At 43.5% G+C, this 12562-nt stretch overlaps 1 protein-coding gene across 1 annotated transcript in view; it reads left to right on the top strand.

Annotated features, from left to right (window-relative positions):
- The window catches only part of mtfmt (mitochondrial methionyl-tRNA formyltransferase), a 33636-nt gene that overhangs the window by 17452 nt on the left and 3622 nt on the right, over positions 1-12562 (top strand). The window contains exon 8 of the mRNA XM_080214414.1: positions 10606-10682. Within this exon, the coding sequence (XP_080070540.1) occupies positions 10606-10682 (77 nt within the window). The remainder of the gene's footprint in view (positions 1-10605; positions 10683-12562) is intronic.

Genomic DNA, 12562 nt, shown 5'->3' on the forward strand with positions numbered 1-12562 from the left:
CTTGCCAACATTAAATTCCATTTGCCAGTTCCTGGCCCATTCGCCCAGCCTATCTAGATCCTTCTGCAGACTCTCCACACCCTCCGCACAATTTGCCTTTCCACCAATCTTGGTGTCATCAGCAAATTTCGACACCTTACACTCGGTTCCCTCCTCCAGATCATCTATATAAATGGTGAATAGCTGAGGCCCCAGCACCGACCCCTGGGGCACTCCACTAGTCACCAACCGCCAATCCGAATAGCACCCATTGACCCCCCACTCTCTGCCTCCTATTAGACAGCCAATCCTCTATCCATGCTAACACCCTACCCCCAACTCCATGCCCCCTTACCTTCTGCGATAACCTCTTGTGAGGTACCTTGTCAAACGCCTTCTGAAAATCAAGAAAGACCACTTCCACCAGCTCTCCTCTATCCACCGCCCTAGACACATCCTCATAGAACTCCAATAAATTCGTCAGACACGACTTCCCCTTAACAAAACCGTGCTGCGTCTGCTCTATCAAGCAATTCCCCTCAAGGTGCCTCGTTATTTCCTCCTTGATGACGGATTCTAACATTTTACCTACAACAGTCGTTAAACTAACCGGCCTATAATTCCCTGCCTTTTGCCTGCCACCCTTCTTAAACAACAGCATAACATTAGCCGTTTTCCAATCTTCCGGCACTTCCCCGGAATCCAGCGACGTTTGGAAGATAACCACCAAGGCATCCACTATCACCTCCGCCATTTCTTTCAGAACCCTTGGATGCATTCCATCCGGTCCTGGGGACTTGTCCACAATCAGTCCCTCCAGTCTGTCGAGCACTGCCTCTCTAGTAACAATAATGTCATTGAGACCCTCCAGTCCTACCATCTTTCCATCGCTAACACCCGGCAAATTATTCACGTCCTCCTCCGTGAAGACCGAAACAAAAAAGTTATTCAAGGCCTCAGCCATTTCCCCATCCCCTACCACTAAGTCCCCCCTCTCATCCTCTAAGGGTCCAATGTTCACCCTAGCCAGCCTCTTCCTTTTTATATATTTATAAAAACTCTTGCTATCCTTTTTTATATTAAGCGCTAGCCCAGCTTCATAGTTTCTCCTACCCTTCTTTATCAACTTCTTTGTCAATCTTTGTTGACATTTAAACCTCTTCTCGCCCACTACTCTTAGCTACTCTAAACGCCTCCGCTTTTAATTTAACACTTTCCTTCACCTCCTTCGTTATCCACGGCTTATTACCTCTCCTCCTACGGTCCTTTTTAACCATCGGAATAAATTTCTGCTGAGCACCAAGAAAGATCTCCTTAAAGATCCTCCACTGCTCCTCAGCAGACCCACCTTCCAACGCGCTCCCCCAGTCCACATTCGCCAATTCTTCTCTCATCCTACCGTACTCCCCTCTATTCAAACAAAGGACGCGTGTCCGGGAACCCACTTTGTCCTCCTCCATCTGCACCAGAAACTCCTCCATACAATGATCACTCTCCCCAAGAGGATCCTTCACCACAAGGTCCCTAATTCTACCCGCCTCGTTACATAACACCAGATCCAAGATAGCTCGCTCCCTCGTCGGCTCCAACACACACTGTTCAAGGAAACTATCCCGGCAGCATTCCAAGAACTCCTCCTCGAGCTCACCGCATCCAACATGGGTTGACCAATCAATATGTAGATTGAAATCCCCCATAATTATGGCCGTCCCATTCCTGCACGCCGCACTTATTTGCGCGTTAACAGCCCGCCCCACCTCCAGATCATTATTTGGGGGCCTATAGACGACACCCACCAGCGTCTTCCTCCCTTTGCTGTTCCTAATCTCCAGCCACAACGATTCCACTTTCTGCTCTTTGGTTCCTATATCATCCCTTGCTACTACCCTGATGCTATCCTTAATCAGCAGAGCTACGCACCCCCCCTTTTTCCTCCTGCCTATCCTTCCTAAACACTTGATACCCCTGGACATTCAGCTCCTAGTCCCTGTCACCTTGCAGCCACGTCTCTGTAATGGCCACCAGATCATATCCATTTGTGCTGATCTGCGCCACCAGCTCATCCACTTTATTCCGAATGCTTCGTGCATTTAGATAAAGTGCCTTCATCCCAGCCTTCACCTGGACCCTATTTGCCAGAGCGCCACCAACCATACTCACGCCCCCTACTCCCTTTATTATTGGGACATCCTCGGCCTCTTCCCTTACCTGTACCCTCTCCTTAACTTTAGACCCCGTTAATGTCACCTACCCTCGCACCCCCTACACGATTCTCAGGACTCTGGTCCCAGCACGATTCAGACCAACCCCATCCCACCTGAACAGGTCCCACCTACCCCAATACTGATGCCAATGCCCCATAAATTCAAACTCATTACTCCCACGCCAATCCCTGAGCCACCTATTCACTTCCTTAATCTTATCAACCCTACGCCCGTCTGCACACGGTTCAGGTAGTAATCCAGAGATAACCACCTTGTCGGTTCTACTTTTTAATTCCATTCCCAGCTTTTCATACTCCCTCCCCAGATCCTCAGTTTGCATTTTGCCTACATCGTTGGCACCCGCATGTACTACAACGACCGGATTCTCACCCTCCCACTCCAGGTTCCTCTGCAGCCCGGATGTGACATCCTGGACCCGAGCACCAGGCAGACAACACACCCTTCTGTGCACTTTGTCATTGTGACACAGGACAGTGTCGATACCCTTAACCCCACTATCCCCAATTACGATTACGTTCCTTATCACCTTCTCTTTGCCTATATCCTGCGCCTGCATCACTGTACTGTGTGCACTTTGCTCACCAACCTCACCTCCCTCGTTCTCGTCCAGACTGGAAGCAAGAACCTCAAACCTGTTATGTAGATTGAGAGGCTGAGGCACCTGGTCCCCACCCTCCTTCCTCCGGTCCCCACCCTATCTTATGAGGAAAGGCTAAACATGTTGGGACTCGATTCATTGAAATTTAGAAGAATGAGAGGGGATCTCATTGAATCATATTGGAGTCTTAAAGGACTTGACAGGATAAATGCTGAGAGGATGTTTCCCCTCATGGGAGAGTCTAGGGTGAGAGGGCACAGTCTTAGAATAAAGGGGTACCAATTTAAGACGGAGATGAGGCAGAATTTCTTCTAAGGGTTGTAAGTCTTTGGAACTGCTTGTCACAGAGAGCTGTTGGGGCAGAGCCCTTGTATATATTTAAAGCTGAGATAGATTTTTAATCAGTAAGGGAATCGTGGGTTGTGGGGAAAGGGCAGGAAAGTCAGATCAGTCATGATCCTATTGAATGGTGGAACAGGCTCAAAGGGCTAAAATGGTCTTGTGTTTCTCTGTCTCTCTCTCACTCTGGGGTCATCACTTTTTATACACATCATCACAACAGGGCTCTACAATGAGCCAATGTTCAATAATAAGTGAGTCACTATTAAAGTCAGGTGGTCTGGAGGTCATCACCTTGGGAACATTTGATGGTGACATCTGATATCATCATCTTTACACTGATGTGAACCTCTGGTATTTTCATCTTTGTACTGATGTCATAGGTGGTTGGCTTAACTGAGTTGACAGAGGAACTAAAGGCACCTCTGTAATGGCCTTAACCTCAGGACATTTGTGAAGACCAGTGGCATCAATCACATGTCCCAACGAAAGATTGGAAAATCGCAATCTCCTGATGAGTGACATCCAAGTAACAAAAATGTTCCTCTTCATCTCTTCCACTGACAAGGATTTCTTCCAGATAGCACTGGACTCAGCTCAGGATCTGATCCATTGCCCTTTGAAACAGTGAGGGAGCAGATTTGATACCTGCAAACCAACTCCTTGAGATTCCTGCACAAGGACACCCAGGTCTCTTTGCACAGCAGCATGCTGCAATTTTTTATCATTTAAATAATAGTCTATTTTGCTGTTAATCCCATCAAAATGGATTTACCAACATTGTACTCCATCTGCCAGACCCTTGCCCACTCAGATTACCTATATCCCTTGGCAGACTTTCAGTATCTTCTGCACGCTTTGCTCTACCACTCTTCTTAGTGCCATCTGTGAATTTTGACACATTACACTTGGTCCCCAACTCTAAATCGTCTGTAAATTGTAAACAATTGCAGTCCCACACTGATCCCTGAGGCACACCACTAGTCACTAATCATCAACCAGAAAAACACCCATTTACCCCCACTCTTTGCTTTCTGTTAGTTAACCAATCCTCTATCCATGCTAATACATTACCTGTAACACTGTGCACCTTTATCTTATGTAGCAGTTTTTGGTGTGGTACTTTGTTGAATGCTTCTGGAAATCCAGATACACCACATCCACAAGCTCCCCATTGTCCACTGCACATGTAATGTTCTCAAACAATTCCACCAAGTTAGTCAAATAGACTTGTCCTTCATGAATCCATGTTGTGTCTTCCTAATGGACATTTTCTGTCCAGATGTCTCGCTATTTCTTCCTTTTTGGATTCAAGCATTTTCCCTACTACAGAAGAAGTTAAGCTAACCTGCCTATAGTTACCCTCCTATTTTTAAACAGTGGCATCACATTTGCATGAATGGTATCATTAAGCACATCTCAATTCTCAATATTCTGCAAATTTTCTAAACACTGCCATGAATTACCTGATTGGCCTCCCCACCCATCCTGGTTTCTTTTATGGAATCTAAACTGCTCTGCAATCACCAGGTGTTTCAGTGAAGAATATGCCTGATGAATATCCACAATGTTTGTTTTAGTGCTGGGTTTGTCAGCTTGCCCTAAACTATGGAGGAGATTAAAAGTGTTGCCCTCATCGAACGCAGGAAAGTTGCCATTTTTCATTGAAGCAGGTATTCTGTATGCTACTTTGCAGCCACACTCCCAGCAGCTGCCTCGGTTTTCTATACATGCAAGGTTCTTGAGCTGCAGCCAACCCTATGATTTGTTTTACTTGGCCCATTAGTTCCTGGCGCACACGTGTGAAATGTTTTCTTTAATTTTTCCTCGCTTAAAAACCTCCTTTCTGGGTGCCTTGGCAAGCATGCATCTAAGATCCTCTGCCAGCGTTTGTTGCTGGGTGGGCCACTCTTGGCAAAACGAACAGAAATTTATTGTGTTCACTATTCTCTCTGCTTCCTGCCCTAGTCTCATGACATCGCTTCCTTTTACATTTGTGCATCTCACAGGGCTCTGCAAGGAGTCAGTAGAAACAAACGCATATGTAACAGGGCAGGGTTTCTCTTCCCAAGGATGGTGATGTCATCAGTCAGTGCTGGAAAGAACATTGTAAGCAAATCCTCAAGTGGGTGGCACAGCGGTTTGCACCGCTGCCTCACAGCTCCAGGAACCAAGGCTCAGTTCCATCCTGGGGTGACTGTGTGGAGTTTGCACGTTCTACCCATGTCTGTGTGGGTTTCCTCCAGGTGCTATTGTTTCCTCCATCCAAAAATGTGTGGGTTAGATTGATTGGCCGTGCTCAATTGCCCCTTGGTGCCAGGAGGAGTGGCAGGGTAAATATGTGCGGTTACACGGATAGAGCCTGGGTGGGATTGTTGTTGGCGCAGGCTCGATGAGCTGAATGGCTTCCTTCTGCACTGATTCAATGCCAGCTGATATTCGCTCTCCAGGCTGTTCCGCTGTACCCTGTGTTGAAATGCATGGTTTAACCACGGCTGATGGAAGAATTGCACTAAGCGTTTAAATGGTTAAAAACAACAAGGCCTGTTGTCCATTGGTATTCCAACTAAGGTCTTTAAACATAGAAACTAGAAGCAGGAGTAGGCCATTTGGCCCTTCAAGTCTGATCTGCTGTTCAATTAAAGCACAGGAACAGGCCCTTCGGTCCTCCAAGCCTGCACCAACCATGCTGCCTGACTGAACTAAAACTCCCTTACCCTTCCGGGGACTATATCCCTCTATTCCCATCCTATTCATGTATTTGTCAGGATGTCCTTTTAAAAGTCACTACCGCATCCGTTTCCACTTCGTTCCCTCGGCAATGAGTTCCAGGCACCCATTACTCTTTGTGTAAAAAAAAAACTACCTCGTACGTCGCCTTTAAACACCTTCTCTCCTCCTCTTTCCACCCCCCCCCCCCCCCCCCCCCCCACCCCCACCACCACCACCACCACCACCACCACCACCACCGTAAACCTGTGCCCCCTAGTAATTGATGTTTCCACTCTGGGGCAAAAGTTTCTGACTATCCACTCTGTCCATGCCTCTCATAATCTTGTAGACTTCTATCAGGCCATCCCTCAACCTCTGTCATTCCAGTGAGAACAAACCAAGTTTCTCCGACGGCTCCTCGTGGCTAATGCTCTCCGAACCAGGCAACATCCCGGTAAATCTTTTCTGTAGCCTCTCCAAAGCCTCCACACCCTTCTGGTAGTGCAGTGACCAGAATTAAACACTATATTCCAAGTGCGGCCTAACTAAGGTTCTATGAAGCTGCAGCATAACTTTCCAATTTTTAAATTCGGTGCCCTAGTTGATGAAGGCAAGCATGCTGTATGCCTTCTTGACTACCTTCTCCACCTGCATTGCCACTTTCAGTGACCAGTGCACCGGTACACTCAGATCCCTTTACCTACCAATACTCTTAAGGGTTCTACCATTTCTGTATACTTCCTATCTGTATTACACCTTCCAAAGTGCATTACCTCACGTTTGTCTGAATTAAACTCCATCTGCCATCTCTTCGCCCAAGTCTCCAACTGATCTATATCCTGTTGCATCCTCTGATGATCCTCATCGCTATCCGCAATCCACCAACCTTTGTGTCGTCCGCAAATTTACCAATCAAACTAGTTACATTTTCCTCCAAATCATTTATTTTTATATATATCTTTACAATTTGTGTGCTTCTTTGAATCTAATACTCTCTCTGATTTCCCTTGTAAGCCATGGTTTGGCCACAGTTCCCATAGCACTCTTGTGCCAAATAAGAACAAACAACTTCTGGAGTTCACCTCTTCATTCCTTAAATACCGCCCATTGCCTGCCACTGTTCCTCCTATCCGTAAGGTTTCCCAGTCCAAAGCTCGCAGATTTTTTCACACATCAAGACTCCGTGCCCTCACTCTACAGATTTGGGAGGGAAAAGAACTCTCACTCACCCAGACTTCAGAAATGCAGCAACTGCAACTACCTTCAACAAGGGAGATAAATCAGGAGAGATTTCCTTCCGTCGGGGAAAAAAAAACCCTGTTGCATTTTCTTGAATCATCTTCCTGGGCCGGAGGAAATTCTGCTGCATTTGGTCAACTAAATCTTTCACCTCCCAAAGGTAAGTTATTAATGTACCCATGGAAGGGTGGGATGTAATCAGAAATATTAAAGGACCATGTTTGGCCTTTACATTTTGAAGACTACAATACAAGATGTAATGCTTCATCTAAACAAGACCCTTGTCAAATCAGCAATTCTTGGCACCACATCATGGGGAGGATATATTAGTCTTTGGGGGAATGCAATGTAGATTTACTGGGGTAGTTCCTGAACTCTGACGGTAAATTATGAGATGTATGTTGAGGTGAAGTTTTCAACAAGGAATTTGCTGGGTAATTGAAATAAACTCTTTCTATCTGTGGGAAGTCTCAACTCTGGGATGAGAGCCTAAAAATTAGAATTGGATCTTTAAGGGGTGATATAGGAAATATTTTGATGCATAAAAGACAATAAAAGGTTGGAACTTTAATGGGAATTGGAACTTGGGCTGGGCCAATTGTTAATTTTAAACCCTAGATTCATACAATTCGGTTAATCAGAGTGCTATAAAGGATATGGACAAAGGAGTGCAAGTGGAATCTGCAGCTTTCTAGCACTGAGGTGATCGCACTCTATAAGTTGAGATCTTAGGTTTCAGGAATGCTGATGAAAGATCATTCCTGTGACCTTTTTAACCCAGTTACAGCAGTGCTTCCACTGCTAGAATTCTGCGTCTCTGAGTCACAAGGTTCCAGGTTCAAATCACATTGCAGAGTTTGAGCATCTCTGACATGCAGTGTAGCAACGAGGGAGTAGCATTGTGCTGTAACTTTACTGTGCTGCCAAGATGCCTTCTATTGGATGGGATGGTAAACTATGAGCCTGTTCAGATGGCTGTTTGTTTTTTTTTGAAAGAAAACCCTACAGGCAGAAGGAGACCATTTGGTCCATCGAGTCTGTACCGACTCTCCGACAGGCCATCTTACCCAGACCCTTTTCTCGTAACCCCACGTATTTACCCTGCTAATTGCCCTAACCAGTTTAAAATGACCAGTTGATCTAACCCACACATCTTTGGACTGTGGGAGGAAACTGGAGCATCCGGAGGAATCCCATGGAGAGAATGTGTAAACTCCACACAATCACCCAAGGACAGAACTAACCTGGGTTCCTGGCACTGTGCGGCAGCAGTGCTAACCACCATGCAGTCCTTGTGCTGTTCTCACTTGTATTTATTCGTCTGTCAACATTGAAAACCTTTGTGCACACAGCAAATTCCCAATCTGGCTATTCTATTTCCAACATTACAGCAGTGACTACATTTCAGAAGTACTTCATTATCTGTAAAGTGCTTTTGAGATGTCTGGCATTGTGAAGTACTAAATAATTGCAAGTCTTTATCATTTATTTAATTAACTCCATCGAGAGATTCTTGACTCTTGACCTTCCCGTCCTTTGTCCTCCCTTTGTTTGTGAAAGGATTCCGATCTCCCATTCCAGTTGTAATGAAAGATACACACTGGAAGTGCGAACCTCTCTAAAAGTTATTAATTTTTGGGATCTGGGTGTCAATTGACTAGGCTGACATTTGTTGCTTGTTATGCTGGGCAGGTGGGGTGAACTAATATCTCCCCGTTTCTGCTAAAGATTTAGAGACAACTTGAGTGACCTAAAAAGCCGTTAAAAACCAACTGTGATATCCTAGTTGAGGGCAGCAGGGTTACATCAAAGTGACAAATCCAAAATCACCTTTACTGGCTCAGTCTTTAGAAAACATGTCCAGATTTTTCTGATTTGAAACTCTGCAGCTGTCAGTGGGGAATATGAACTTCTGTTTCCTGGATCATTGGTTCAGGCCTCTTCATTACTCGTCAATCAAGAATCACATTGTTATGGCACAGAAGGAAGTCATTTGGCACATTGTGTCTGCGCTTGCTGTCCAGACGAGTATCATGATTTAGTGCCATTCCTCTGCCTTTTCCCTGTATCGCTGCACCTTTTTTCTATTCAAATCATCATCAATGCCCACTTGAATGCTTTGACTGAATCTGCCTCCATCACACTCCCAGGCAGAGCATTCCTGACCCCAGCCACTCGCTGGGTGAAAATGTTTTTCTCATCACATTTGCTTCCTTTGTAAACCACTTTAAATCTGTTCCCTGTCATTCTTGATCCTTTTACTAGTGGTAACAGGTTGTCCCTATCTGCTCTGACCAGTCCCTCAGGATTTTTGAACATCTCTATCAAATCTCACAGGTCTTTCTGCTTCTATACCCCCTCCTTAAGAATTTTACCCCTTATTTTGTATTGTTGCTCTATCTTCTTTCTACCAAAATGTGTCATGTCACATTTTTCTGGATTAACCTTCATCTGCCCACTCCACCAACTTGTCTTAGTCCTTTTGACATTCTACACTGTCGGCTTCACAATTTACAATATTTCCAAGTTTTGTATCAATCACAAAGTTTGAAATTGTCTCCTGCGCACCATGATCTAGATCATTAATAAATGTCAGGAAAAGCAAGGCTCCCAATACTACCCCAGAGGAACACCAATACAAACCTTCCGCCAGCTTGAAAAATATCCATTGACCTTTACTCTCTGCTTCCTATTATTCAACCTATTTTGTATCCATGTTGCTTCTGTCCCTTTATTCCATAAGTTATAACTTTTCTCACAAGTCTGTTGTGTGGAACTGTATTAAATTCCTTGTGAAAATCCAAGCACACGACATAAACAGCATTATCCTCATTGACCCTCTCTGTTACCTCCCCAAAACACTACAAGTTAATTAAACCAGATTTCCCCTTTGGAAGTCATTTCTGGCTCTTCCTAATCAACTCACTTTTTTTCCATGGGACTACTAATTCTATCCTGAATAATTGCATCTAGAAACTTACCCAGCATTGATTTTTGACCTGACTGCTCTGTAGCTGTTGGAGCTAACTGCACAACATTATTTGAACATTATTAATTGTCCAGTCCTCTGGCACCTCCCCTGAGTCTCAAAGACTGGAAGATTATCCCAGCAGCAGAGCAATTTCCATTCTCAATTCCTTCAATATCCTTGGGTGCATCTTGACCAATCCTTGTCGACCTTAAATGCCAATAGTCTAGTAACAAACACCTATCACATTCCTAACCAATCTGCTTGTGGTTTTATGTGTTTGCAGCATTTTTCTGTTTTGATATTCCAGTATTTTCAGTTGTACTTACATTGTCTGCATGCTTTTGAATGATTTACTGTGGATGTTTCAGTTTGAAAATGTTCAGTCTAAGTTTATACTCCATTTTTTAGACCTTTTTTATTATTTTGTTTTATTTCATATTTCAAATATTCTGTACCTGATATGACCCATTTTCCCCTTTTTAACAACCTTGAGAAACCTTTAAGAAATGTAATGATTTTGTATTTAATGTTTGTTTCTGTAGCTTTCACACAGGAACAGTTAATCTCGGGAACTCTCCACTTCCACAAGGAATCTAGTATCCTGTTAGTGCGCTGCAAGGTAAAACTATACATTGCTGTGCTGAAATTTATATCTGTCTTGAAGCTTCTGAAGTTCAATTTGTTTTATTGAAAAATTACATCCATTCATAGCCATTAGTGTGGTTTGTGACCTCCTGTGATATTGCTATTTCACTCCAAATCTGTTCTACAGCTGGAAGTTGCTGTTGCTCTGAAATTTGATCAGATACATCCATCATTTGAATTCTCAGTAAATAAAAAGATGGTTTCTTCCTGAAAATGAAAGTTCTGTCCAAACGCCAGCAGATATATTAATACATATCTAATAATTAGAAAAAAAATTATGCCAGCAAACTGGTAGATAATAAATGTATTTCCTACATATAAGTGATACCCAGGGAATTATAAACCAATCAGGTTAACATCCCTGGTAGGAAAAATAATGGAATTCTTACTAAGTGAGAGAATAGATGGACATCTAGAAATGAGAATTATAATAATGATTACTCAACATGTATCTCAAACAGAACTTTTGTCCTTGACCAACTTTCAATTTTTTTTTTAAGTAGGTAACAGAGGAAATAGATAATGGTAATATAGTAGAAGTAACTTATCTGGATTTTCAAAAGGCCTCTAACAGACTAATGAACAAACTTAGAGAATGTCAGGGGACAAGTGGCAGAATGGATTGCTGGCTGGCTTCAAGACGGAAAGCAGTGTGTGGGAGTAAAGTATTATTCACAGTGATAAGAAGTGGGAAGTGGTGTTTCACTTCTAGGATCAGCTGGAGTCGCTGCTGTTCGCAATTCACACTAATCATAAGAACTAGAAGCCAGGGTAGGCCATCTGGCCCCTCGAGCCTGCTCTGCCATTCAATGAGATCATGGCTGATCTTTTCGTGAACTCAGCACCACTTACCCACCCGCTCACCATAACCCTTAATTCCTTTACTGTTCAAAAATTTATTTGTTCTTGCCTTAAAAACATTCAATGAGGCAGTCTCAACTGCTTCACTGGGCAGGGAATTTCACAACATGCACTTTAGAATCAAAAACACAATTTTAAAATTTGCAGATATCATCTAATTAGGAGGTGGTGAGAGGAATAGTCAAACTGCTAAAGACTACAGTAAATTTCAAGAGTATATCGATAAACCTGCAGTATGGACAAATTGTGGATTGAAGATCAACACAGATAAATATGAGGCGGTATATTTTAATGGAATGAATGGAGGATCACTTACAACTTGGAAGATGCAACTCTGGACCAATGAGAGGAACAAAGGGATCACCGTAAATACGTCGATCACAAAGTTTCACCACGTTTTAACAATACCATTTCTTAAAAAAAAATAGCAAATCAAACATCAGGTTTTATCTTGAGACGAACAATTAAAAAGTAGGGGAGTTAAACTTATGCTGACTGTTGGTTGGGCCATAACTAGAGGATTGTGTGCAGTTCTGTTCACCACTGGAGAGGGAGCAGAGGCAATTCAGAAGGATGAGCACAGAAATGTGTGGGTATAAGGATCAGGAAAGGATTGACAGCTTCTCTCTTGAAAAAAGGCTGAGGGGTCATAAATATTGGTCTTTAAAATTTTGAAAGCTTTTGATAGGAGCACTGAACTTTTTAAAAATTCTTTAATGGGATTGACAAGGTAACCTTTGCCCCTTCTTAATTGGCCTTGCTAGGCAATTTCAGAGAGCACTTAAGACCCAAACGTATTGCTATGGGTTTGGAGTCACATAGGCCAGACCGGGTAAGATGGCAGATTTCCTTCCCTAAAGAATCATGTGTGTTTTTTTTTACAACAATCCGTGATCGATTCATGGTCACTGTTACTGAGGCTGGTTTTATATTCCAGATTTATTTATTAATTTGAAATTCCATCAGCTGCCTTGTGGAATATCTCCAGGGCAT

The sequence above is a fragment of the Carcharhinus amblyrhynchos genome, chromosome 28 (genome assembly GCF_965287045.1).
Source record: "Carcharhinus amblyrhynchos chromosome 28, sCarAmb.v2.hapA, whole genome shotgun sequence".
Classification (NCBI taxonomy): Eukaryota; Metazoa; Chordata; class Chondrichthyes; order Carcharhiniformes; family Carcharhinidae; genus Carcharhinus; species Carcharhinus amblyrhynchos.